The sequence below is a fragment of the Rattus norvegicus genome, chromosome 2 (assembly GCF_036323735.1).
Source record: "Rattus norvegicus strain BN/NHsdMcwi chromosome 2, GRCr8, whole genome shotgun sequence".
NCBI classification, from domain to species: domain Eukaryota; kingdom Metazoa; phylum Chordata; class Mammalia; order Rodentia; family Muridae; genus Rattus; species Rattus norvegicus.
This window is the reverse complement of record NC_086020.1, coordinates 9,655,413-9,680,975: the sequence shown is the minus strand read 5'-3', so window position 1 is coordinate 9,680,975 and position 25,563 is coordinate 9,655,413. Positions and strand designations below refer to the sequence as shown.

Below are 25,563 nucleotides of genomic sequence, written 5' to 3'. Positions count from 1 at the left end.
ATCTGGGGAGCTCATGATGCATTCTTTCATGTGCAAGAGATACACGATAAAAAGCCAGGCAGAGGCTGTCATCACAATGGGCCCAGACTATTTTTTCCTGTCAGACTGTACAAGCTGCCAGCCTATGAGCCTGTTTTATGACAGTTACTTTATTTAACCTATATTACAGTTTTGAAGTTTCTAGTTAGCTGCAGTTCCTTTTACACACACACACACACACACACACACACACACACACACACACACACACACAGGACTGGGTCTTATTATGTAGTCCTGGCAGACCTGTCACTCACTGTGTAGACCTTTCATCTACATAGAGATCCCTGGCTGAACTCCAACTTGCTTGCCTCTGCATCATAAGTGTTGGGACTAAAGGTGTTCACTGTCACACATGTGTTTCATAGCAATTCTTATGTCAAATGAATTTCAAATAATCATACAGATTTTGGGCTCCTCTGAGAAACTAGATGATATTGGGTCTGCACTCCTCCATGTGGTAATCAGCACAGGTTTCAGTTTACCATGCAATTGAGGCCCTAATTATGATTAATGAACAGAATTATAACACAGAATCAAGTAGTAAGAGCTTATATTAATCAGAAAACACTAAGTGGTTTTTGTTAGCTGCATCTCATTGATGGTTACCCACATACTGTTACTTACTAAATTAGCAATCTTTGAGTAAGGATAAAAACTAAGGGGACTAGTGTCTGGAGGATTAACTGTAATTTGGACAGACATGACATAAACGAGAACTTGTTTCCTGGACTTCCTGGAGAGCCGTTTTCCTGGAGTGCAGTGTCCTGTATGAGAGGTACTAATTTAATAGATCGACCTGTATATTAAATAAGACAAAATGATCCACATTATCTGGAATATTTTCTCTTTAAACACTTTTATTCATTCTGCATATATTTTAACCCATTTTTGACCTGAATTAGGTAGCTACAAGAAAAAAATATAGGTTACAGCAATCAAATACCCTCTCGCTGTTACCTTACACTTCTTGGTGCTAAAACATATGCTCTGGCACCTTCAGATAAGAGTCAGGCACTAGGAACGTGCATTCTGACAAGAATGACTAATTTCAAGCACGCCTGGTGATTTTGGACAGTGCACTTAAGAAACCCTCAATCTGGTAGGTTTCTCAGCACACATACTCTAAATGTAGCATAAAGTTGTGTACATTTTCTGAAACCTGACCTTTGAGAGAAGAGAGAAGAAAATGAAACAAATGGATGGAACCCTATGACAAAATTAAATTCCCTCTTCTTCTTCTTCTTCTTCTTCTTCTTCTTCTTCTTCTTCTTCTTCTTCTTCTTCTTCTTCTTCTTCTTCTTCTTCTTCTTCTTCTTCTTCTTCTTCCTCTTCCTCTTCCTCTTCCTCCTCTCCTCCTCCTCCTCTTCCTCCTCCTCCTCCTCCTTCTTCTTGTCTTCTTCTTTTTAGCTCACATACATTTTTTTTTAAATTTAGAGAATACTTTATTAGTTTTTGTAATCAAACCCACGGAGATAAGACCGTACATATTTAATACAGTGTGTTACCCCTGTACAAATGGAAAAAACTTAAGTTCAACATTTCTAGACCCAATATGGCTGTTAATTTCTGTACAGTGCCAACTCAACACAATAAACGGGGATACTTTTTTCCAAAGTTGACAGCACAGCTAAAGTTTCAAAAAATTCAAATTATATATCTGTATATATATATATTTATATTTATATAAAAAGACCAATAATAGCAGTGTGTTATGCATCAACAGCAGCAACAGCTTTTCCAGGTTCTGCAGTCATCTGAACAAAACTGTAGAGACATCCAGCACACTCCATTAAAAAAAAAAAAGTAAAAAAAACAAAACCCGAGAAAACAGCACAGTTCTGTTACTCTTGTGGTACCTGGCACCATTTTTTTTTAAATTAGCTTCTCAATCATCATCTGGAAAGAAAACATTCTGAGCAACATCATTAAAAACAGCTCTGATAAAGCACGGTCACTACTACGTATCATAAAGCAGGTACAAGCTATTTTACATCCACAGAGGTATGATACAGTACTGTCCTACATCTATAATACTAGAGGATACAATTTAAAAGGCATTATTTGAGACTTGATTCTACTTTTCCAGCAGAGGGCCCAAAGGATGGTGTGACACAGCTTTGTAAAGAAACATACTCTAGACAGGATTTCCTTTCACTAGTGGCACAGTTCTAAGGATTCATTCTCTCCATGAATGTCAGCTAAAACCGTTATTAAAAAAATGAAATATCCCTAGAACAAAACCGTATAACCACCGGATTCACATGACGATGACCTAGTGGAGACAAGCTGGACCTCACCTTACCAACAAGCTATCAAATCTGTTATGTTTAAACAGTGAGACCTCCAAGGAAGGAGATGCCAAGTAGTGCTTCAAAGCTTCGGACCACAATCAAACACAGCATCCTTTTCAACAGAAGCAGAAGCTCATCTGAATATGCCCAAGGATGCTGACATCAACATTTAATCATCTCCTCACTCATCCAGGAAGAAGGGGAGATCAGTTACTACTGTACTTTATTGTGTTCAACCAAATTACCATGTTACAAAAATAGCAAGCTGCCATAATAAAAAATAAGGCTCCTCTATCCAGCACCAGATAGCATCATTTTACTTTCAAGCCTAGAAATTGCACACTTGTATATAAACCAACCGAAGATGAGGATTGAGAGTTCATCTTGGTGGATTTTTCCTTTGATGAATATGAAGTGTCCTTCCTTATCTTTTTTGATGACTTTTAATTGAAAATTGATTTTATTTGATATTAGAATGGCTACTCCAGCTTGCTTCTTCTGACCATTTGCTTGGAAAGTTGTTTTCCAGCCTTTCACTCTGAGGTAGTGTCTGTCTTTGTCTCTGAGGTGTGTTTCCTGTAGGCAGCAGAATGCAGGGTCCTCATTGCGTATCCAGTTTGTTAATCTATGTCTTTTTATTGGGGAGTTGAGGCCATTGATGTTGAGAGATATTAAGGAATAGTGATTATTGCTTCCCGTTATATTCATATTTGGATGTGAGGTTATGTTTGTGTGCTTTTCTTCTCTTTGTTTTGTTGCCAAGATGATTAGTTTCTTGCTTCTTCTAGGGTATAGCTTGCCTCCTTATGTTGGGCTTTACCCTTTATTATCCTTTGTAGTGCTGGATTTGTAGAAAGATATTGTGTAAATTTGGTTTTGTCATGGAATATCTTGGTTTCTCCATCTATGTTAATTGAGAGTTTTGCAGGATACAGTAACCTGGGCTGGCATTTGTGTTCTCTTAGGGTCTGTATGACATCAGTCCAGGATCTTCTGGCCTTCATAGTTTCTGGCGAAAAGTCTGGTGTGATTCTGATAGGTCTGCCTTTATATGTTACTTGACCTTTTTCCCTTACTGCTTTTAATATTCTTTCTTTATTTTGTGCGTTTGGTGTTTTGACAATTATGTGACGGGAGGTGTTTCTTTTCTGGTCCAATCTATTTGGAGTTCTGTAGGCTTCTTGTATGCCTATGGGTATCTCTTTTTTTAGGTTAGGGAAGTTTTCTTCTATGATTTTGTTGAAGATATTTACTGGTCCTTTGAGCTGGGAGTCTTCACTCTCTTCTATACCTATTATCCTTAGGTTTGATCTTCTCATTGAGTCCTGGATTTCCTGTATGTTTTGGACCAGTAGCTTTTTCCGCTTTACATTATCTTTGACAGTTGAGTCAATGATTTCTATGGAATCTTCTGCTCCTGAGATTCTCTCTTCCATCTCTTGTATTCTGTTGGTGAAGCTTGTATCTACAGCTCCTTGTCTTTTCTTTTGATTTTCTATGTCCAAGGTTGTTTCCATGTGTTCTTTCTTGATTGCTTCTATTTCCATTTTTAATTCCTTCAACTGTTTGATTGTGTTTTTCTGGTATTCTTTCAGGGATTTTTGCGATTCCTCTCTGTAGGCTTCTACTTGTTCTCTAAGGGAGTTCTTTATGTCTTTCTTGAAGTCCTCCAGCATCATGATCAAATATGATTTTGAAACTAGATCTTGCTTTTCTGGTGTGTTTGGATATTCAGTGTTTGCTTTGGTGGGAGAATTGGGCTCCGATGATGCCATGTAGTCTTGGTTTCTGTTGCTTGGGTTCCTGCGCTTGCCTCTCGCCATCAGATTATCTCTAGTGTTACTTTGTTCTGCTATTTCTGACCGTGGCTAGACTGTCCTATAAGCCTGTGTGTCAGGAGTGCTGTAGACCTGTTTTCCTGTTTTCTTTCAGCCAGTTATGGGGACAGAGTGTTCTGCTTTCGGGCGTGTAGTTTTTCCTCTCTACAGGTCTTCAGCTGTTCCTGTGGGCCTGTGTCTTGAGTTCACCAGGCAGGTTTCTTGCAGGGGAAAAGTTGGTCTTACCTGTGGTTCCAAGGCTCAAGTTTGCTCGTGGGGCACTGCCTAAGTCCTCTCCGTGGCGGCAGCAACCGGGAAGATCTGCGCCGCTCTTTCCGGGAGCCTCCGTGCACCAGGGTTCCAGATGAAGTTTGGTGTTTTCCTCTGGCGTCTGGATGCGCACAGAGTGCAGTCTCTTCTGGTCTCCCAGGTGTGTCTGCCTCTCTGAAGGTTCAGCTCTCCCTCCCACGGGATTTGGGTGCAGAGAACTGTTTATCCGGTCTGTTTCCTTCAGGTTCCGGTGGTGTCTCAGGCGCAGGGGTCCTGCTGCTCCCGGGCCCTCCCCTACGGGAACCCAGAGACCTTATACAGTTGCCTCTTGGGCCAGTGATGTGGGCAGGGGTGGGCAGTGTTGGTGGTCTCCTCCCCTCTGCAGTCTCAGGAGTGCCCACCTGATCAGGCGGTGAGGTCTCTCTCCCACGGGGTTTGGGAGCAGAGAGCTGCTGCGGGCCGGGATCCGCGGGTCCACATACATTTTTTTTTAAATTGGATATTTTTTATTTACATTTTAAATGTATTCCTTTTCCTGATTTTCCATCCATAAGCCCCCTATCTCATCCCCCTCACCTTCTTTCATGAGGGTGTTCCCCCTTCCCACCCCTACTTCCTGTCCTGGCATTCCCTTACATTGGGGGATCCAGCCTTGGCAGGACCAAGGGCTTCTCCTCCCTTTGGTGCCCAACAAGGCATCCTCTGCTACATATAGAATTGGAGCCATGGGTGTGTCCATGTGTAGTCTTTGGGTAGTGGTTTACTCCCTGAGAGCTCTGGTTGGTTGGTATTATTGTTTTTATGGGGTTGAAAGCCCCTTCAGCTCCTTCGAACCTTTTTCAAACTCCTCCAGTGGGGACCTTGTTCTCAGTTCAATGGTTGGCTGTTAGCATTTGCCTCTGTAGTTGTCATGCTCTGGCAGAGCCTCTCAGGAAACAGCTATATCAGGCTCCTGCCAGCAGGCACTTCTTGGCTTCATCAATATTATCTAGTTTTGGTGGCTGTATATATATGGACTGGATCCCCAGGTGGGGCAGGCTCTGAATGGCCATTCCTTCATTCTCTGTTCTAAACTTTGTCTCTCTATCTCCTCCTATGAATATTTTTATTGTGTCTTCTAAGAAGGACTCAAGCATCCACACATTAGTCATCCATCTTCTTGAGCTTCATGTGGTCTGTGGATTGTATTTTCTGTAATTCAAGCTTTTGGGCTAATATCCACTTATCAGTGGATGCATACCATGTGTGCTTTTTTGTGATTGGGTTACCTCACTCAGGATGACATTTTCTAGTTCCATCCATTTGCCTATGAATTTCATGAAGTCATTGTTTTTGACAGCTGAGTAGTACTCCATTGTGTAAATGGACCACATTTTCTGTATCCATTCCTCTGTCGAAGGACATTTGTGTTCTTTCCAGCTTCTGGCTATTATAAATAAGGCTGCTATGAACATAGTAGAACGTGTCTTTGTTGTATGTTGGAGCATCTTTTGGGTATATGCTCAGGAGTTGTATAGCTGGATCCTCAGGTAGCACTATGTTCAATTTTCTGAGGAAACACCAGACTGATTTCTAGAGTGGTTGTAACAGCTTGCAATCCCACTAACAATGGAGGAGTGTTCCTCTTTCTCCACATCCTTGCCAGCATGAAACTGTTGTTTAGAGAAGTATTGAATTCTGGGAAGCATTTTCTTACTGTAAAACTTCTAAAACAGTGAGTCATGTACTACTTTCTTTAAAATCATATGTGCACAGTGATAACAAGAGCATTCTAGGGCTGCAGGGACAGTGATCCCTTAGCTCTGAGGGTGGCTCAAAGGACCAAGGTCAATTGGAACTTCTGTATTAGTGGTCTCCAGCGTCAGCAACCCCTTCCTGTCTATGTCAGGCTGCTGCTACACAATTGCACTTTTTGTTATAAAATCAATAGCACTTTGAATAAAAGTTCCCTTAAAAAGGAATGAGAAATTTTATAAAACACAAATAATCTAAAAAGACACCCATCACACTGATTTCAAGATAGAAAAACAATTAAAATATGTTTATAAGGAGCCACAAGATATCTAGCTGTTAGATAGCTTGCTTTACTTGTCTCACAGCACTACGGACATAAAGCATTTTAAATTCCTTTTAAATGATACTTATATTAATAAATTGAAGGTACTTATAAATGAGGGCAGCTGTATCCATTGCACTGCCAACCTGGTCAGAGATAGTAGCCTTGCTGCCCATGAATGTTCTTTGATGCCTCACGATCTCTAGGGGCCTCTCTGCCTGCAGGTGCAAGTGCAGAGCAAACCACAGCATACAACACAGACTATAATGTGTATGTATAATGTATATCATACAACACAGACTATAATGTATATGTATAATGTATATCATACAACATAACTATAATGTATATGGGTGATTTCTTAGATCTTCATGCATCACATTAGATTCTAACTTAAACTATCCCTCTTAATTTGGAGTTAATGCATACTGTGAACAGTTTATAATGTTCACTGCTGGGGCTTAAGATGATGTCTTTCACAGAACATGAAATTTGAGGTAGATTTGCTGGTACAGAAGCCTGTCAACAGAGGCTATAGCTTACAGCTCCATAACTTCTCTCTCTTGGTCTTCTGTAACCTCTACTCAGGAGAATATTTCTATATTTCCCCACCAAATATGACTTTGAAGATCCAACCTTGAAAGGTATCCTACTCCCTGTTTATGGTTCTTTACCTCATTAGTTATGTCTTTAACCAGAGTCATACCAACTATAGGCAGTGAAATCATCTTACATATTAATTTCCCATATGGCACAACTCTTGTACTAAGAGTTCTTGTTTTAAATAAAAAAAAGTTAGGCTCTTGCCTATATAACTACAGTACACTATTTAACTATATAAAAAATTCTATTCCTTCTCTAATGAATTTTTACTGCCAATAAAAGTGAGCCAAGATTTTACTTACATGGATATTACAACCAGTTTTGGTTATTTTAAAAATGAAAGAAATCTACAAATACTCTTATAATTCTAAGATTTAATTTTATATACATATCTGAAATAACAAGAATTTATAGAGACGTGTCAATTTGAAGCTAGGAAAGATGAAGTACACGATTTTTATCACTTATGAACAGAACTTGAAAACTACACTAATATTTTAGAAAATGCACTTTTAAGTTATTAATTTCAAATTTATTTCTGATGCAGAATGCATTCACTGGCAATCCCCTTAAGTCATGTTGTTACATTTGGCCATAACATGTGTTACTACAGTAGTACATTCTTACCTTTGCAGTTTGGAGTGAATAGCAGAGCACCATAATTACCACTGCTAGGTAGTGTTTATGCTGGTTTTCCAAAGGTTAAGAGCTGATTACAGCTAAAATCAGCTTTGCCTGAGGCTTCGGGGGGCTCTGTGTAATCAAATTAGACAAGCAGGGCACAGTGTCACCTAACACAAGCCAGTGGCACTTTCTTCTCTGCTCTAGCCCCCTCCCTATCCATTTTATTATGTAAACAACTTGTGCCTTATGCTTCTACCAGATTATTTAAAAAAGATTGTCTTCTAATGAATTTGGCATGTAATTTCCTGTTTAAAAGTAACAAAAGCATATTGATTAACATTAAAAATGAAATTCTTCCAAAGAATTTTTTGAGGGAGGAGAAAATATATGTTATTTTAAAACATAAAAATCGCTTCATTGTAAAGACCTTTCAAACAACAACAACAACAGCAGCAGCAGCAGCAGCAACAACAACAGCAGCAGCAGCAGCAACAACATATCACAGCTGGATTAACATGGCCAATCAAAGAAGCACGTGCATGAACCCAAAGTCTACACTTTTCAATGAACTCCTCTAGTTAGAATAGCCAAATTTTGTTAAAACAGAATTCTATATACAGAGACATATAAGTACTTTTAGACAATACAGGTGATAAATTACCTGGTATAATATTATGAAGTCTTTCTAGCTTTCAAAAGACAGTTTTACTCTGTAGCAATTGAGAAATTTATGTTTCCAAGAGAACTCTATACCCACACCAGATGATACATTAGCACTTCTTTTTTTTCTTTTTCTTTTTTTTATTGGAATTTTTATTTACATTTCAAATGTATTCCCTTTCCTGGATTCCAGCCCATAAACCCCCCTCTCCCTCCCCCTTCTACTATGAGGGTGTTCCCCCACACAACCACCCATCCCTTCCTGCCTCCTCCAACTCTGACATTCCCCTACTCTGGGGGATTCAGCCTTGGGAGGGCTTCTCCTCTCATTGTTCCCAACAAGGCCATTTTTTGCTACATATGCAGCTGGAGCCATGGGTCTGTTCATGTCTTTGGGGAGTGGTTTAGTCCCTGGGAGCTTTGGTTTGTTGGTATTGTTTTCTTATGGGGTTGCAAGCCCTGATCCTCAGAAATTCACTTCACTGATCTTGGATCTCCTTCCTCCCTCTCTACTCTGAAGCCATATAAGCCAACTATGAAATGGACATATTCAAGAAAGTTTTCTTTTTTTAAATTATGATAAGAGAAGGACAACAGCTCTTCACTGAAGTCATTGCTAATAGGTTTTGTACTTTGATTACACTGAGTCTCAGGGAAATAGAAAATGTAGACATACAAGGGCTGTTAGAAAAGATATATGGAAAAACTGAATGAAAACTGAAAATTAGTTCCCAAAATTTTAAAACCATTGCTAAAACACTAGGTCGCATTTATTGTGTTTGTGACTTCCTACATTTGACTCTGAGTTCTTAGTTAAGATTCTAAATGTTTATTTAGTTTGCTTAAAATAGAGAAGCAAAAATGAATTCAAATAAGCAAGTGATAAAGAGAAAATGATTTTTGCTAATGATTTATTCTAAGCAAGAAAGCCAAAACTTGTTATTTTAATTGATTAAGTCATAAAGAGTTCCTGAGGAAGTCAAATCTTGCTATTTGCTCAGTCAGACAATTTCTGCTAATCCAGTAGCACTTAACAAATTCACATGTGGTTAGCTTTTCTTGCCATAGCTATATATCACAGTTCTGTGCTGCAAGCTGTGCAAAAGAAAATCAATATGCTAGGTTTAACAAAAGAACAGGAAACATTATGTTCCCTATATTTTCAATGACCCTCAATGACTGCTGTTCGTCTGCAGTACATTTATGACAGAGATGTGCATTCTTCAATGGAAAGAAACTACAACAGAATGAAGTCCATAAATTTGGAATTGAAGTTCCGCCTTATTCCATAATTGAGTTTATTTAGAAGAAGGCACTCTTATTCCCTACGTACAGTATAATCAGCCATTTATAGGGCACTATTTCTCTAGATGAAGGCTTAAATGTACTCTCTAGGTCAGATAAATGTGTTCTATTTATGATAATATTTTGAAATACATACTTATTTATGTTTCCAAAACTGAAATTTTTCTTACAAGTGAAACATATGATACAGCACTAAGGGGAAATCCCCCACTGAGGATGCTGGGCTACAGCAGCAGATGACAGACTGCAGAAGTCGTTATCTTTTCATATTGGTGCAGAAGCACAGGACATGCAGAAGTAGATTACAAGGAAAACACCAAGAAAGAAGTGGGAGTCGTGGTGACCACAAGGTCAGCAAAGAGCAGAGGCACCGCAGCATACCAGCTCAGTGACGTGGAACTCAGTGTGGCCAAACAAGCAGCAAGTTGGACTTCAGCCAAGGGACCCCGGGCTGTGGTCACTGTTGCTCCCCAACCCCCATTCCTTTCTTGAGTAAAGAGAAAATTGGCTTTGGGCTTGTTAAAAGAATTAAGAAATCAAAGTAACATATATATTAAGAGAACTACAGGAAAATCTGGATGAAATCGACAATTTTCTTGACAGATACCAGGTACCAAAGTTAAGTCAGGACTAGATAAACCCTCTAAACAGTCTCATAACTTCTGAAGAAATATGAGCAGTTATTAAAGATCTCCCAAGACTAGATGGGTTTAGTGCAGAATTCTATCACAGCTTCATAGACAGCCTAATAACAATACTCTCCAAACTATTTCACAAAATAGAAACAGAAGGAACACTACCAAATTCCTTCTATGATGCCACAAAGATACTTTTATCTAAAGCACACAAAGGCCCAACAAAGAATGAGAAATTCAGATCAATTTTCATTATGAATAATGACTCAAAAACATTCAATAAAAATCTAGCAAGAACACATCAAAACGATCATGTATCATGATCAAGTAAGCTTCATTCCAGGGATGCAGGGATGGTTCAATATATGGAAATCCATCAACATAATCCACTATATAATCAAACTCAAAAAAAAAAACCCCACATGGTCATCTTATTAGATGCTGAGAAGCATTTGACAAAATTCAATACCCCTTCATGTCAAAAGTTTTGAAAAGATCCAGAATTCAAGGCCCATATGTAAACATAGTAAAAACAATATACAGCAAACCAGTAGCTAACATTAAAGTAATTGCAGAGAAACTTCAAGTAATCCCACTAAAATCAGGGACTAGACAAGACTGCCCATTCTCTCCCAACTTTTTCAATATAGTACTTGAAATCCTAGCCAGAACAATCAGACAACAAAGGGAGGTCAAAGGGATAAATTGGTAAGAAGTCAAAATATCACTATTTGCAGATGATATGATAGTATACTTAAGTGACCCCAAAAGTTCCAACAGAGAACTCCTACAGATGATAAACAACTTCAGCAAAGTGGCTGGATATGGAAATAACTCAAATGACTAAGTAGCCTTCCTCTATTCAAAGGATAAACAGGCAGAGAAAGAAATTAGGGAATTGACACCCCTTATGATAGTCCCAATTAATATAAAATACCTCGGTGTTACTCTAACCAAGCAAGTGAAAGATCCGTATGACAAGAATTTCAAGTTTCTGAAGAAAGAATTTGAAGAAGAGCTCAGAAAATGAAAAGATCTCCCATGCTCATGGATTGGCACGATTAACATTGTAAAAATAGCCATTTGCTGAAAGCGATCTACAGATTCAATGCAATCCCCATCAAAATTCTAACTGAATTCTTCATAGAGTTAGAAAGAACAGTTTGCTCATCATTTGGAATAACAAAAAAAACCAGGAAACCCAAAAACTATACTCAACAATACAAGAGCTTCTGGGGGAATCACCATCCTTGACCTCAAGCTGTATCACAGAACAATAGTGATAAAAACTGTATGGTATTGGTATACAGACAGGCAGGTAGATCAATGAAGACCAAGAAATGAACCCATATACCTATGATCACTTGATCTTTCACAAAGGAGCTAAAACCATCCAGTTGGGAAATTATAGCACTTTCAACAAATGGTGCTGGTTCAACTAGATGTCAGCATGTAGAACGCAAATCGATCCACTCTTATCACCCTGTATAAACCTCAAGTCCAAGTGGATCAAGAACCTCCACATAAAACCAGATTCACTCAAACTAATACAAGAACAAGTGGAGAAGAGCCTTGAACACATGAGCACTGGAGAAAATGGGACCTAATAGAATTGCAAAGCTTCTGTAAGATAAAGGACACTGCCATTAGGACAAAATGGCAACCAACAGATTGGGAAAAGATCTTTTCCAATCCTACATCCGGTACAGGGCTAATATCCAATGTATACAAAGAACTCAAGAAGTTAGACTCCAGAGAGCCAAATCACCCTAATAGAAAATGGAGTACAGAGCTAAACCAAGAATTCTTCACTGAGGAATACTGAATGTCTGAGAAGCAGTCAAAGAGATGTTCAGCATCCTTAGTTATCAGGGAATTGCAAGTCAAAACAACACTGAGATTCCACCTCACACCAGTCAGAATGGCTAAGATCAAAAACTCAGGTGACAACAGATACTGGCGAGGATGTGGAGAAAGAGGAACACTCCTCCATTTTTGGTGGGATTGCAAACTGGTACAACCACTCTGAAAATCAGTCTGGAGGTTCCTCAGAAAATTGGAGTAGTAATACCTAAGGACCCAGCTATACCTCTCTTGGGCATGTACCCAAAAGATGGTCCAACTATGTCCATAGCAGCCTTCCATCCTTCAACAGAGGAATGGATACAGAAAATGTGGTACTTCTACACTATGGAGTACTACTTATCTATTAAAAGCAATGACTTCATGAAATTCATAGGCACATAATGACTGAGGTAACCCAATCACAGAAAAACACACATGGTATGCACTTACTGGATATTAGCCCAAAAGCTCGTATTACCCAATATTCAATCCACAGACCACATGAAGCTCAAGAGTAAGGATGACTAAAGTGTGGATGTTTCAGTCCTTCTTAGAAGGCAGAATAAAATATTCATAGGAGGAGATATGGAGACAAAGTTTAGACCAAAGACTGAAGGAATGGCCATTCAGAGCCTGCCCCACCTGGGGATCTAGCCCATATACATACAGCCACCAAACCCAGACAATATTGCTGATGTTGATGAATGCATGCTGACAGGAGCCTGATATAGCTGTCTCCTGAGAGGTTCTACCAGAACATGACAAATACGGAGGCGAATGCTAGTAGCCAACCATTGAACTGAGAATGAGGTCCCCATGGAGGAGTTAGAGAAAAGACTAAAAGGGTTTACAACCCCATAAGAACAACAATACCAACCAAACAGAGCTCCCAGTGACTAAACCGCTACCCAAAGACTATACATGGAATGACCCATGGCTCCAGCTGCATGTGTAGCAGATGGCCTTGTTGGTCACCAGAGGGAGGAGAAGCCCTTAGTCCTGCCAAGGCTGGACCCCCAGTGTAGAGGAATCTCAGGGCTGGAAGTTGGGAAGCGGTGGTGGTTGGGTGTGGAAAAGAGGATAACATTTGAAATGTAAATAAAAAATACTCAATTAAACAATTGAATAGTGAAGTAAAGTCTTACAAGGTACTGGTTCAGAAAGTTAGATGCATGGTTCCTGATAAGCAATCCCCTGGTTAATGTTTGCTTTGCAAACATGCTGACACAGACACATTTATACCTGTATAACATGATACAAAATAACAATTTCTGATACAACAGTAGTCATATACAATCCTCAACTAATTGTATGGCCTAAAGATAGTTTGAGAACATTAGAAATCTATTATTAAATGCCCAGTTACACTGTAATGACAAGGAAGTGATCAGGCCCTTCTACTTGGGAGATCCTTTATTACTCAAAATGATCTAAATGTACAACTGAATTTAGGTGAAATGACATTTCATATAGTTTTAGCAAACAACAGTTCTCCCTACAGTCTATAGTGGCTCTTGGTACTGTCTCCCTACTCTAGATGTCATCTATGTATGAGAATTCCTATTACTTCATTCCCAGTGAACCAAACCTACTATCTTACTTCCTGTGTAGATTACTGGTCTGTTTTTGAGGTAACACTGTTATCTTTGGGTGTCTTCTTTAGATGCTTCCCATTGGCTCTCCCATCTGTCTGTCATATCTTTAAAGTTGACAGGGTAGGGTCTTCTGTTTACTTCTGCAAGCACTAATTCATTTCTGCGACACTATTCTCTTGTCATATTTGCACACACAGGAGTGTTCTCTAAAAATTTCTATGCCTCGAACGACAAAATAAATTTAAAGATCTTTTCCAAATTATCCTGAGTTTCTACCATGGCTCATGTTCTTAGATAAAAAAAATAGCTCTTTCAAACTGAAGTACTTGATTTATTTAAAATCTTTGGCTGTACAGTGCTGAGTTAATGATATGTAAATAAAAAAGGCATTAGAAAATACCCTAGGGCTGGACAGAATCATAAAAGCAATTGATCTGCTCACCTAACACTTAATGAGAAAGGTGCAAAGTCATAGGTGACTAACTGTACATGTTAGTCATCTATAGATACCACCACCCTCCTTATGTTGCCTTGCAAGATGACTGCTGACAACTGTCAATCATGAAACTGTCTAGAGACAAGATTTCTACTACTTTGAATGAACATTTTCTTTTTTTCAACTGTTAAACCTTCTGTGTACTTTCTTGTCACATCATACTGTGACTCTTGTGTCCTCTATTTCTTCAGTTTTCCCTTTCTTGCCTGCTAAATGGTTTACAGTAAAAACTACCTTTTTTCCAGGGCTTCTGCTCCTTGGAGAAACAGCTTGGTAAGTATGCTTCCTCAGTCAAACTAAACATTAAAAACTGTCATTAGTCTTTATCAGTGAAAACTGGAATTTAAAAAAAAATCTTGTCTTCTCTATTCTTCCCTTCTTTCACGTAAGACAAACAGAAAATACTTCAGTTTCTGAAAATTCATATGAAGTCCTACTCGAAAACAAAACAAGTTCATTTCCCATTTTCCTTAGGTTTGCTTCCTGAGCACTTTACACTTGTTTCCTTTACTCACCAGCCTTCACACTAACAGGTGCCTGTGGCCTGGGTTTGTTTGCTCTCTTTCTCTGCTGAGGGCATCATGGCTCTCCCTTTTCCTCCTTAAATCACTCTGACTCCCACTGTTTTGTAAAACAATGAAATCAAACTACTGGACTCAGTCAGCAGGTACATCATTCCTATCATTTAATCATCTATTCCTTTACTCATGCCCTTTAAGGAACATACGGGGTAGAACTGAAGCAGGAATACATGAAAGCTTCCCTGCTCTAGCAGACCAAGTACAGAGATTTCCTCTATCAAGTTCTTCAAAAGCAGCTGGGGATGGTGCTCAGTGATAGCAACAGGCCCTGGGGCTAAGTCCCAGCACCAAGACAAAAGGTAGAAAAGTAGCCACCAGACCTTCACTTGGATGCTTCAAAAGATAGAGTTTGTTGTTTTACAATGTAGCCAATTCTGTTTCTTAAGACAACTGGACATGACTATAATGAGCCCATTTAATTTTCATAATGTACAATCAAAGTCTTAATTGTCATGCCTATTTGGAATTTCATGTCTGGTTGGTGTTAGGAACAATTAAATCACTATGTTCCTTTTGAATTCTTAAGCTTAACTTTTAGTCATGTACACCATCTTCTAGATCTCAAGAGATGCCTTCTTCCAATGATTCAAATGTATTGAAGAATTCAAAGAAACAGTTACAAGTTTAAGTGGACCATTTTAAAAAATGTTTTTAAGGTTGCTGCCGCTGCAGAGAGCCCCTGGGCAGCACCCCACGAGCGAACCTGAGCCTCGGGACCACAGGTAAGACCAAAATTTCTGCTGCAAGAAAGCTGCCTGGTGAGCTTGGGACACACGGAAGCAGAATTTCTCAAGGACCGGGCACGTTCTGTGTTTACCGGAAGTCCCACACCCGCAGATCCCGGCCCGCAGCAGCTCTCTGCTCCCAGACCCGGTGAGAGAGAGACCCAACCGCCTGGTCAGGTGGGCACTCCTGAGGCTGCAGAGCGGAAGAGACCACCAACACTGCTCACCCCTGCCCACATCCCTGGCCCAAGAGGAAACTGTATAAGGCCTCTGGGCTCCCGTGGGGGAGGGCCCAGGAGCGGCAGGACCCCTGCGCCTGAGACACCACCAGAACCAGAAGGAAACAGACCGGATAAACAGTTCTCTGCACCAAAATCCCATGGGAGGGAGAGCTGAACCTTCAGAGAGGCAGACAAGCCTGGGAAACCAGAAGAGACTGCTCCCTGCACACACATCTCGGACGCCAGAGGAAAAAGCCAAAGACCATCTGGAACCCTGGTGCACTGAAGCTCCCGGAAGGGGCGGCACAGGTCTTCCTGGTTGCTGCCTCTGCAGAGAGCCCCTGGGCAGCACCCCATGAGCGAACTTGAGCCTCAGGACCACAGGTAAGACCAAATTTTCTGCTGCAAGAAAGCTGCCTGGTGAACTCAAGACACAGGCCCACAGGAACAGCTGAAGACCTGTAGAGAGGAAAAACTACACGCCCGAAAGCAGAACACTCTGTCCCCATAACTGACTGAAAGAGAGGAAAACAGGTCTACAGCACTCCTGACACACAGGCTTATAGGACAGTCTAGCCACTGTCAGAAATAGCAGAACAAAGTAACACTAGAGATAATCTGATGGCGAGAGGCAAGCGCAGGAACACAAGCAACAGAAACCAAGACTACATGGCATCATCGGAGCCCAATTCTCCCACCAAAGCAAACACGGAATATCCAAACACACCAGAAAAGCAAGATCTAGTTTCAAAATCATATTTGATCATGATGCTGGAGGACTTCAAGAAAGACATGAAGAACTCCCTTAGAGAACAAGTAGAAGCCTACAGAGAGGAATCGCAAAAATCCCTGAAAGAATACCAGGAAAACATAAATAAACAAGTAGAAGCCCATAGAGAGGAGACACAAAAATCCCTGAAAGAATTCCAGGAAAACACAATCAAACAGTTGAAGGAATTAAAAATGGAAATAGAAGCAATCAAGAAAGAACACATGGAAACAACCCTGGATATAGAAAACCAAAAGAAGAGACAAGGAGCTGTAGATACAAGCTTCACCAACAGAATACAAGAGATGGAAGAGAGAATCTCAGGAGCAGAAGATTCCATAGAAATCATTGACTCAACTGTCAAAGATAATGTAAAGCGGAAAAAGCTACTGGTCCAAAACATACAGGAAATCCAGGACTCAATGAGAAGATCAAACCTAAGGATAATAGGTATAGAAGAGAGTGAAGACTCCCAGCTCAAAGGACCAGTAAATATCTTCAACAAAATCATAGAAGAAAACTTCCCTAACCTAAAAAAAGAGATACCCATAGACATACAAGAAGCCTACAGAACTCCAAATAGATTGGACCAGAAAAGAAACACCTCCCGTCACATAATTGTCAAAACACCAAACGCACAAAATAAAGAAAGAATATTAAAAGCAGTAAGGGAAAAAGGTCAAGTAACATATAAAGGGAGACCTATCAGAATCACACCAGACTTCTCTCCAGAAACTATGAAGGCCAGAAGATCCTGGACTGATGTCATACAGACCCTAAGAGAACACAAATGCCAGCACAGATTACTGTATCCAGCAAAACTCTCAATTAACATAGATGGAGAAACCAAGATATTCCATGACAAAACCAAATTTACACAATATCTTTCTACAAATCCAGCACTACAAAGGATAATAAATGGTAAAGCCCAACATAAGGAGGCAAGCTATACCCTAGAAGAAGCAAGAAACTAATCGTCTTGGCAACAAAACAAAGAGAATGAAAGCACACAAACATAACCTCACATCCAAATATGAATATAAAGGGAAACAATAATCACTATTCCTTAATATCTCTCAATATCAATGGCCTCAACTGCCCAATAAAAAGACATAGATTAACAAACTGGATACGCAACGAGGACCCTGCATTCTGCTGCCTACAGGAAACACACCTCAGAGACAAAGACAGACACTACCTCAGAGTGAAAGGCTGGAAAACAACTTTCCAAGCAAATGGTCAGAAGAAGCAAGCTGGAGTAGCCATTCTAATATCAAATAAAATCAATTTCCAACTAAAAGTCATCAAAAAAGATAAGGAAGGACACTTCATATTCATCAAAGGAAAAATCCACCAAGATGAACTCTCAATCCTAAATATCTATGCCCCAAATACAAGGGCACCTACATACGTAAAAGAAACCTTACTAAAGCTCAAAACACACATTGCACCTCACACAATAATAGTGGGAGATTTCAACACCCCACTCTCATCAATGGACAGATCATGGAAACAGAAATTAAACAGTGATGTCGACAGACTAAGAGAAGTCATGAGCCAAATGGACTTAACGGATATTTATAGAACATTCTATGCTAAAGCAAAAGGATATACCTTCTTCTCAGCTCCTCATGGTACTTTCTCCAAAATTGACCATATAATTGGTCAAAAAACGGGCCTCAACAGGTACAGAAAGATAGAAATAATCCCATGCGTGCTATCGGACCACCACGGCCTAAAACTGGTCTTCAATAACAATAAGGGAAGAATGCCCACATATACGTGGAAATTGAACAATGCTCTACTCAATGATAACCTGGTCAAGGAAGAAATATAGAAAGAAATTAAAAACTTTTTAGAATTTAATGAAAATGAAGATACAACATACTCAAACTTATGGGACACAATGAAAGCTGTGCTAAGAGGAAAACTCATAGCGCTGAGTGCCTGCAGAAAGAAACAGGAAAGAGCATATGTCAGCAGCTTGACAGCACACCTAAAAGCTCTAGAACAAAAAGAAGCAAATACACCCAGGAGGAGTAGAAGGCAGGAAATAATCAAACTCAGAGCTGAAATCAACCAAGTAGAAACAAAAAGGACCATAGAAAGAATCAACAGAACCAAAAGTTGGTTCTTTGAGAAAATCAACAAGATAGATAAACCCTTAGCCAGACTAACGAGGGCGTCCAAATTAACAAAATCAGAAATGAAAAGGGAGACATAACTACAGATTCAGAGGAAATTCAAAAAATCATCAGATCTTACTATAAAAACCTATATTCAACAAAATTTGAAAATCTTCAGGAAATGGACAATTTCCTAGACAGATACCAGGTATCGAAGTTAAATCAGGAACAGATAAACCAGTTAAACAACCCCATAACTCCTAAGGAAATAGAAGCAGTCATTAAAGGTCTCCCAACCAAAAAGAGCCCAGGTCCAGACGGGTTTAGTGCAGAATTCTATCAAACCTTCATAGAAGACCTCATACCAATATTATCCAAACTATTCCACAAAATTGAAACAGATGGAGCCCTACCGAATTCCTTCTACGAAGCCACAATTACTCTTATACCTAAACCACACAAAGACACAACAAAGAAAGAGAACTTCAGACCAATTTCCCTTATGAATATCGACGCCAAAATAATCAATAAAATTCTGGCAAACCGAATTCAAGAGCACATCAAAACAATCATCCACCATGATCAAGTAGGCTTCATCCCAGGCATGCAGGGATGGTTTAATATACGGAAAACCATCAACGTGATCCATTATATAAACAAACTGAAAGAACAGAACCACATCATCATTTCATTAGATGCTGAGAAAGCATTTGACAAAATTCAACACCCCTTCATGATAAAAGTCCTGGAAAGAATAGGAATTCAAGGCCCATACCTAAACATAGTAAAAGCCATATACAGCAAACCAGTTGTTAACATTAAACTAAATGGAGAGAAACTTGAAGCAATCCCACTAAAATCAGGGAGTAGACAAGGCTGCCCACTCTCTCCCTACTTATTCAATATAGTTCTTGAAGTTCTAGCCAGAGCAATCAGACAACAAAAGGAGATCAAGGGGATACAGATCGGAAAAGAAGAGGTCAAAATATCACTATTTGCAGATGACATGATAGTATATTTAAGTGATCCCAAAAGTTCCACCAGAGAACTACTAAAGCTGATAAACAACTTCAGCAAAGTGGCTGGGTATAAAATTAACTCAAATAAATCAGTTGCCTTCCTCTATACAAAAGAGAAACAAGCCGAGAAAGAAATTAGGGAAACGACACCCTTCATAATAGACCCAAATAATATAAAGTACCTCGGTGTGACTTTAACCAAGCAAGTAAAAGATCTGTACAATAAGAACTTCAAGACACTAAGGAAAGAAATTGAAGAAGACCTCAGAAGATGGAAAGATCTCCCATGCTCATGGATTGGCAGGATTAATATAGTAAAAATGGCCATTTTACCAAAAGCAATCTACAGATTCAATGCAATCCCCATCAAAATACCAATCCAATTCTTCAAAGAGTTAGACAGAACAATTTGCAAATTCATCTGGAATAACAAAAAACCCAGGATAGCTAAAGCTATCCTCAACAATAAAAGGACTTCAGGGGGAATCACTATCCCTGAACTCAAGCAGTATTACAGAGCAATAGTGATAAAAACTGCATGGTATTGGTACAGAGACAGACAGATAGACCAATGGAATAGAATTGAAGACCCAGAAATGAACCCACACACCTATGGTCACTTGATTTTTGACAAAGGAGCCAAAACCATCCAATGGAAAAAAGATAGCATTTTCAGCAAATGGTGCTGGTTCAACTGGAGGGCAACATGTAGAAGAATGCAGATCGATCCATGCTTATCACCCTGTACAAAGCTTAAGTCCAAGTGGATCAAGGACCTCCACATCAAACCAGACACATTCAAACTAATAGAAGAAAAACTAGGGAAGCATCTGGAACACATGGGCACTGGAAAAAATTTCCTGAACAAAACACCAATGGCTTATGCTCTAAGATCAAGAATCGACAAATGGGATCTCATAAAACTGCAAAGCTTCTGTAAGGCAAAGGACACTGTGGTTAGGACAAAACGGCAACCAACAGATTGGGAAAAGATCTTTACCAATCCTACAACAGATAGAGGCCTTATATCCAAAATATACAAAGAACTCAAGAAGTTAGACCGCAGGGAAACAAATACCCCTATAAAAAAATGGGGTTCAGAGCTAAACAAAGAATTCACAGCTGAGGAATGCCGAATGGCTGAGAAACACCTAAAGAAATGTTCAACATCTTTAGTCATAAGGGAAATGCAAATCAAAACAACCCTGAGATTTCACCTCACACCAGTGAGAATGGCTAAGATCAAAAACTCAGGTGACAGCAGATGCTGGCGAGGATGTGGAGAAAGAGGAACACTCCTCCATTGTTGGTGGGATTGCAGACTGGTAAAACCATTCTGGAAATCAGTCTGGAGGTTCCTCAGAAAATTGGACATTGAACTGCCTGAGGATCCAGCTATACCTCTCTTGGGCATATACCCAAAAGATGCCTCAACATATAAAAGAGACACGTGCTCCACTATGTTCATCGCAGCCTTATTTATAATAGCCAGAAAATGGAAAGAACCCAGATGCCCTTCAACAGAGGAATGGATACAGAAAATGTGGTACATCTACACAATGGAATATTACTCAGCTATCAAAAACAACGAGTTTATGAAATTCGTAGGCAAATGGTTGGAACTGGAAAATATCATCCTGAGTGAGCTAACCCAATCACAGAAAGACATACATGGTATGCACTCATTGATAAGTGGCTATTAGCCCAAATGCTTGAATTACCCTAGATCCCTAGAACAAACGAAACTCAAGACGGATGATCAAAATGTGAATGCTTCACTCCTTCTTTAAATGCGGAAAAAGAATACCCTTGGCAGGGAAGGGAGAGGCAAAGATTAAAACAGAGACTGAAGGAACACCCATTCAGAGCCTGCCCCACATGTGGCCCATACATATAGAGCCACCCAATTAGACAAGATGGATGAAGCAAAGAAGTGCAGACCGACAGGAGCCGGATGTAGATCTCTCCTGAGAGACACAGCCAGAATATAGCAAATACAGAGGCGAATGCCAGCAGCAAACCACTGAACTGAGAATAGGTCCCCTATTGAAGGAATCAGAGAAAGAACTGGAAGAGCTTGAAGGGGCTCGAGACCCCAAAAGTACAACAATGCCAATCAATCAGAGCTTCCAGGGACTAAGCCACTACCTAAAGACTATACATGGACTGACCATGGACTCTGACCCCATATGTAGCAATGAATATCCTAGTAAGAGCACCAGTGGAAGGGCAAGCCCTGGGTCCTGCTAAGACTGAACCCCCAGTGAACTAGTCTATGGGGGGAGGGCGGCAATGGGGGGAGGGTTGGGAGGAGAACACCCGTAAGGAAGGGGAGGGGGGAGGGGGATGTTTGCCCGGAAACCGGGAAAGGGAATAACACTCGAAATGTATATAAGAAATACTCAAGTTAATAAAAAAAAAAGAAAAAAAATGTTTTTAAAAAGATTTATTTATTTATTATATATGAGTTCACTGTAGCTGTCTTCAGACACACCTGAAGAGGGAATCAGATCGCACTACAGATGGTTGTGAGCCACCATGTGGTTGCTGGGATTTGAACACAGAACCTTTGGAAGAGCACATAGCCAGTCTTAACCACTGAGCCAACTCTGCAGCCCTAAATGAACCATTAAAAGAAAAAAAAAAAGGCAAAATATCCTTCAACTGACAAGTACCATACTTGAAAAACCCGACCTTTGAAGAAACTTCTCGGTGCTGTGATCAATAGTTAATGTAGGGAGTCATAACTAGTCAAATTGCTGAGGATAGTTTTGTTGAATGCATAGTACTAAATGGGTCATCTGTAACAACTCCCATCTCGAGGCTCAGGGAGCCCAGTGGAAGGAGTGGAAGGCAGGTAAGAGCTGAAGGCTGGCAAGGAATGCCGTGACCTGCTGCCTGTGGGACATGACGTCATCACTACAGCCGTGAATGTAACTGCAGCTAGGATTACCTGCCAAAGACCAAGTCACCGAGGACAGCCCACATTTCAGCAGGCCACACCATATGGAGGGAGAGGGCTCCTAACAACACAGGACTTAAGTAGTGAGAGGAATGTGTTAAGAGTGCCTGCAGGCATCCGAAGGAGGAGCTCTTGAGAGAAGCAAGAGTGTGAACTGAGGTACATGCATAAAATTATAGAAGATAAGTAAAAGTAATTCCATCAAGTTTTTAAAATATATAAAAATGGCCTGTAAAATATTTACATCCCAATCATAAATGTCTGATATATAAGTTTTCATTTTTCTTTCCCAAAGAAAGCACACACTTCCAAGTATTTTTACGTCTTAGGTATTGTCTCCTTTTTTTTTCATGATTCATTGAACCAAATACCACAGCCATCACATCACTGTACAGTGCCAAAATAAGATAAAGATGAATATACTATCTTATTCACATATCTATGTTTTATTGTTGAAACGGACATAGTACGAAACGTTATACTTAATGTCAACAAACACCAGCCTTGTAGTAAAAGGCATAATCCTGGAAGAAGTATATAACTAATAAATATAGCAAACTTCGATGGCAAATCTTGAACTTAAGCACGTGTGCTTATTTAGGGAGTAGTTTTGAATTTGACAGCATGCACCAGAAGGCTGGGAAGCACATGAGTGGGGCCTTGTCAGGTAGCTCTGCAAGGTATGTTGCTGTGAGGGTGAAGTGGCTGTTACAGTACTAGCTGGAAACAGTAAGTGTTCTAGGCTTTGAAGTCAGCTCAGCTTTGAAGTACTCTCAGAGCCATCAGAAGACAGGGTGGAAGAGGGGAAATAAGACTTCTGAATTCTGTCCTTAGTGCTTTTACTCAAGAAAAAAGACCAGTGCTTTTGTGACCTTTAAGCATAGCTTGAGACTGTCATTTATTTTTTTTTAAGATTCAATTACTGTTATAGTCGCCACCATTGTTTATTCATTTGAGTATATGTACATGCATAAAATGATTAGAATATGTGAATCAATTAGTGGGGATTACATTAATGATGATTTTGTTTTCTTACTATGTTATGTATCACTTAAGGAAGTAGATGTGATTTCTAACCTTGAGAAAGTTACTAAGGTTAGTGAGATTTTGGTAAGCAATTAAAAACTTACAAAAGGGTACAGACTTCATGTAGTATATACGTCTAGAAAGCTGGCTTGTATTAGAAACAAAAGACATTCCTACCAAGAATACATATGAATTAAGTAAGCCATAACCATGAAAAAGGGATAAGGATGTCTTGTACATTCTATGCTAAAGGAAAAATAAGCAGCAGACTTTGTGGTGTGGTAGCCAACAGCTTCTCTAGTTTCACTCACTTGTCCAAACTCCTCAGCACTGTGCTGTGAGCATACTTGTCGGCAACTACCAAGACACTACCCAGTACTCTTTGTTTTTCAAAGTTACAAGTTTCGCCTTACTTCAAATATTTGCTATATTTGCAAAGGTATTATAATCATGTTTTTATATTTTATTTTTGCCTTCCTTCCTTTCAACTCCTCCCATGCCCCCCTTATTCATTTTCTTTAACTGCTGATATAGTGCACGTGTGTGTGCGCGTGCGTGCGCGCGCGCGCGCATGTGTGCATGCGTTAAGTGTGTCCTGACTGACTCCCCTCCTCCTCCTTTTTTGTATAGTCCTATGAATCTCATTAGGACCTTGTATGAATTCATCATGCTCCAACACTGAGCTGGATTCCTGGTGTTTTAGCATTTTCCTTATATCAACATACTTTCTTATTTGCTTATTTCTAAGTTAAAATCAAACAAATTTAATCTACTTTTGTGTTACATACTTTTTCTAATACATATTATGAGAAAAATTAAAATGCAAACAAACTGCAGTTCCCTCATCAGCTACCTGTGCTTCGTGCATAAAATATGGAAAGGACTCTCCTCAAGGCTGGAGGCCATTACTCATCCTAGCAATTCCTTGTACTTAAATAACAACTAATGTACTTAAAATATTCAAATGTCCATGTGTTCAGAGAGGTAGGATTGTTACAAAAAGCTATTTTATTTGGAGTTGTAAGGCTTGATAATTGCCACCTTAAATAATTGTTTAGTTATTGGGACACGTCATTTCTTACTTTATAAATAGCAAAGAATCCATAGTTAAAAAAAACAAAAGAAAACGAAAGCTGTAACATAAAATATTGAGGTTGAGGATACATGAGACTAAAGTTGTATTTAAAAAGTTAAAAGGAAAAAGGAAAAATGTTTCCTTTGGAATCTTTCTCAGCAGAGTAAATCAGCTGCCCATTGTTTAAAAAGAAAAAAAAAAGGATTTTATGTTTTCTAGACAGAAACTAAAGGAACTGCTGCTCATGAATGGCTTTAATGGGATGAAAAGTGTGACCGAAGCTCTAACCTCGCTGATGTTGGTGTTGCCAAGGAAGATGAAGAAGAAGACAACTGGGATACTGAAGAGGGTGAACCACAGGGCAGGAAAGCAAGCCAGTCTGTGAAAGTCTTAGGTGCATCAGCGCTGACTGTAAACATAGACAGAAGCCACTGGCAAGCAATACGATTTGAAGAAATAGCTCATAAAAGTAGATATTTACTGTGTATTAGAATTATTTATACAGTACCTGATTTAATGGCTAGATATTAAGTATTCTTATAATTCTCATTAAATGGGTAAATGTATCAAATTTTATAAGGTAGTGAATGGCAACTCCAATGTCTAAGGGTCATAAGACAATAACACTAAAGAAAACCAGAAGATAATCTTTCAGCTACAGTAAAGGGTTGAAAATCTGCAGGCATTTGCAACAAAGCCTTTAAGATGAGTTTGTCATTCCCAAAGTCATCTCACTAGGCAGGAAAGAGGAACTTGGCATGTGACCAATAAATTACAAGAGAGCAACACCTTGGGGTTAGAGGGCACTGATGACTTCAAC

The 25,563-nt window shown here is 39.5% G+C and overlaps 1 protein-coding gene across 19 annotated transcripts in view; it reads right to left on the bottom strand.

Moving 5' to 3' along the window:
• The window catches only part of Arb2a (ARB2 cotranscriptional regulator A), a 464,298-nt gene that overhangs the window by 73,016 nt on the left and 365,719 nt on the right, over positions 1-25,563 (bottom strand). The window contains exon 12 of one of the 19 annotated variants that reach the window (XM_063281478.1): positions 839-7,832. The exons of the other annotated variants lie outside the window; for them this stretch is intronic. Within the exon in view, the coding sequence (XP_063137548.1) occupies positions 7,762-7,832 (71 nt within the window). The 3' untranslated portion in view covers positions 839-7,761. Of the gene's footprint in view, positions 1-838; positions 7,833-25,563 lie in introns of those variants that run through there. 19 annotated transcript variants of the gene reach the window in all.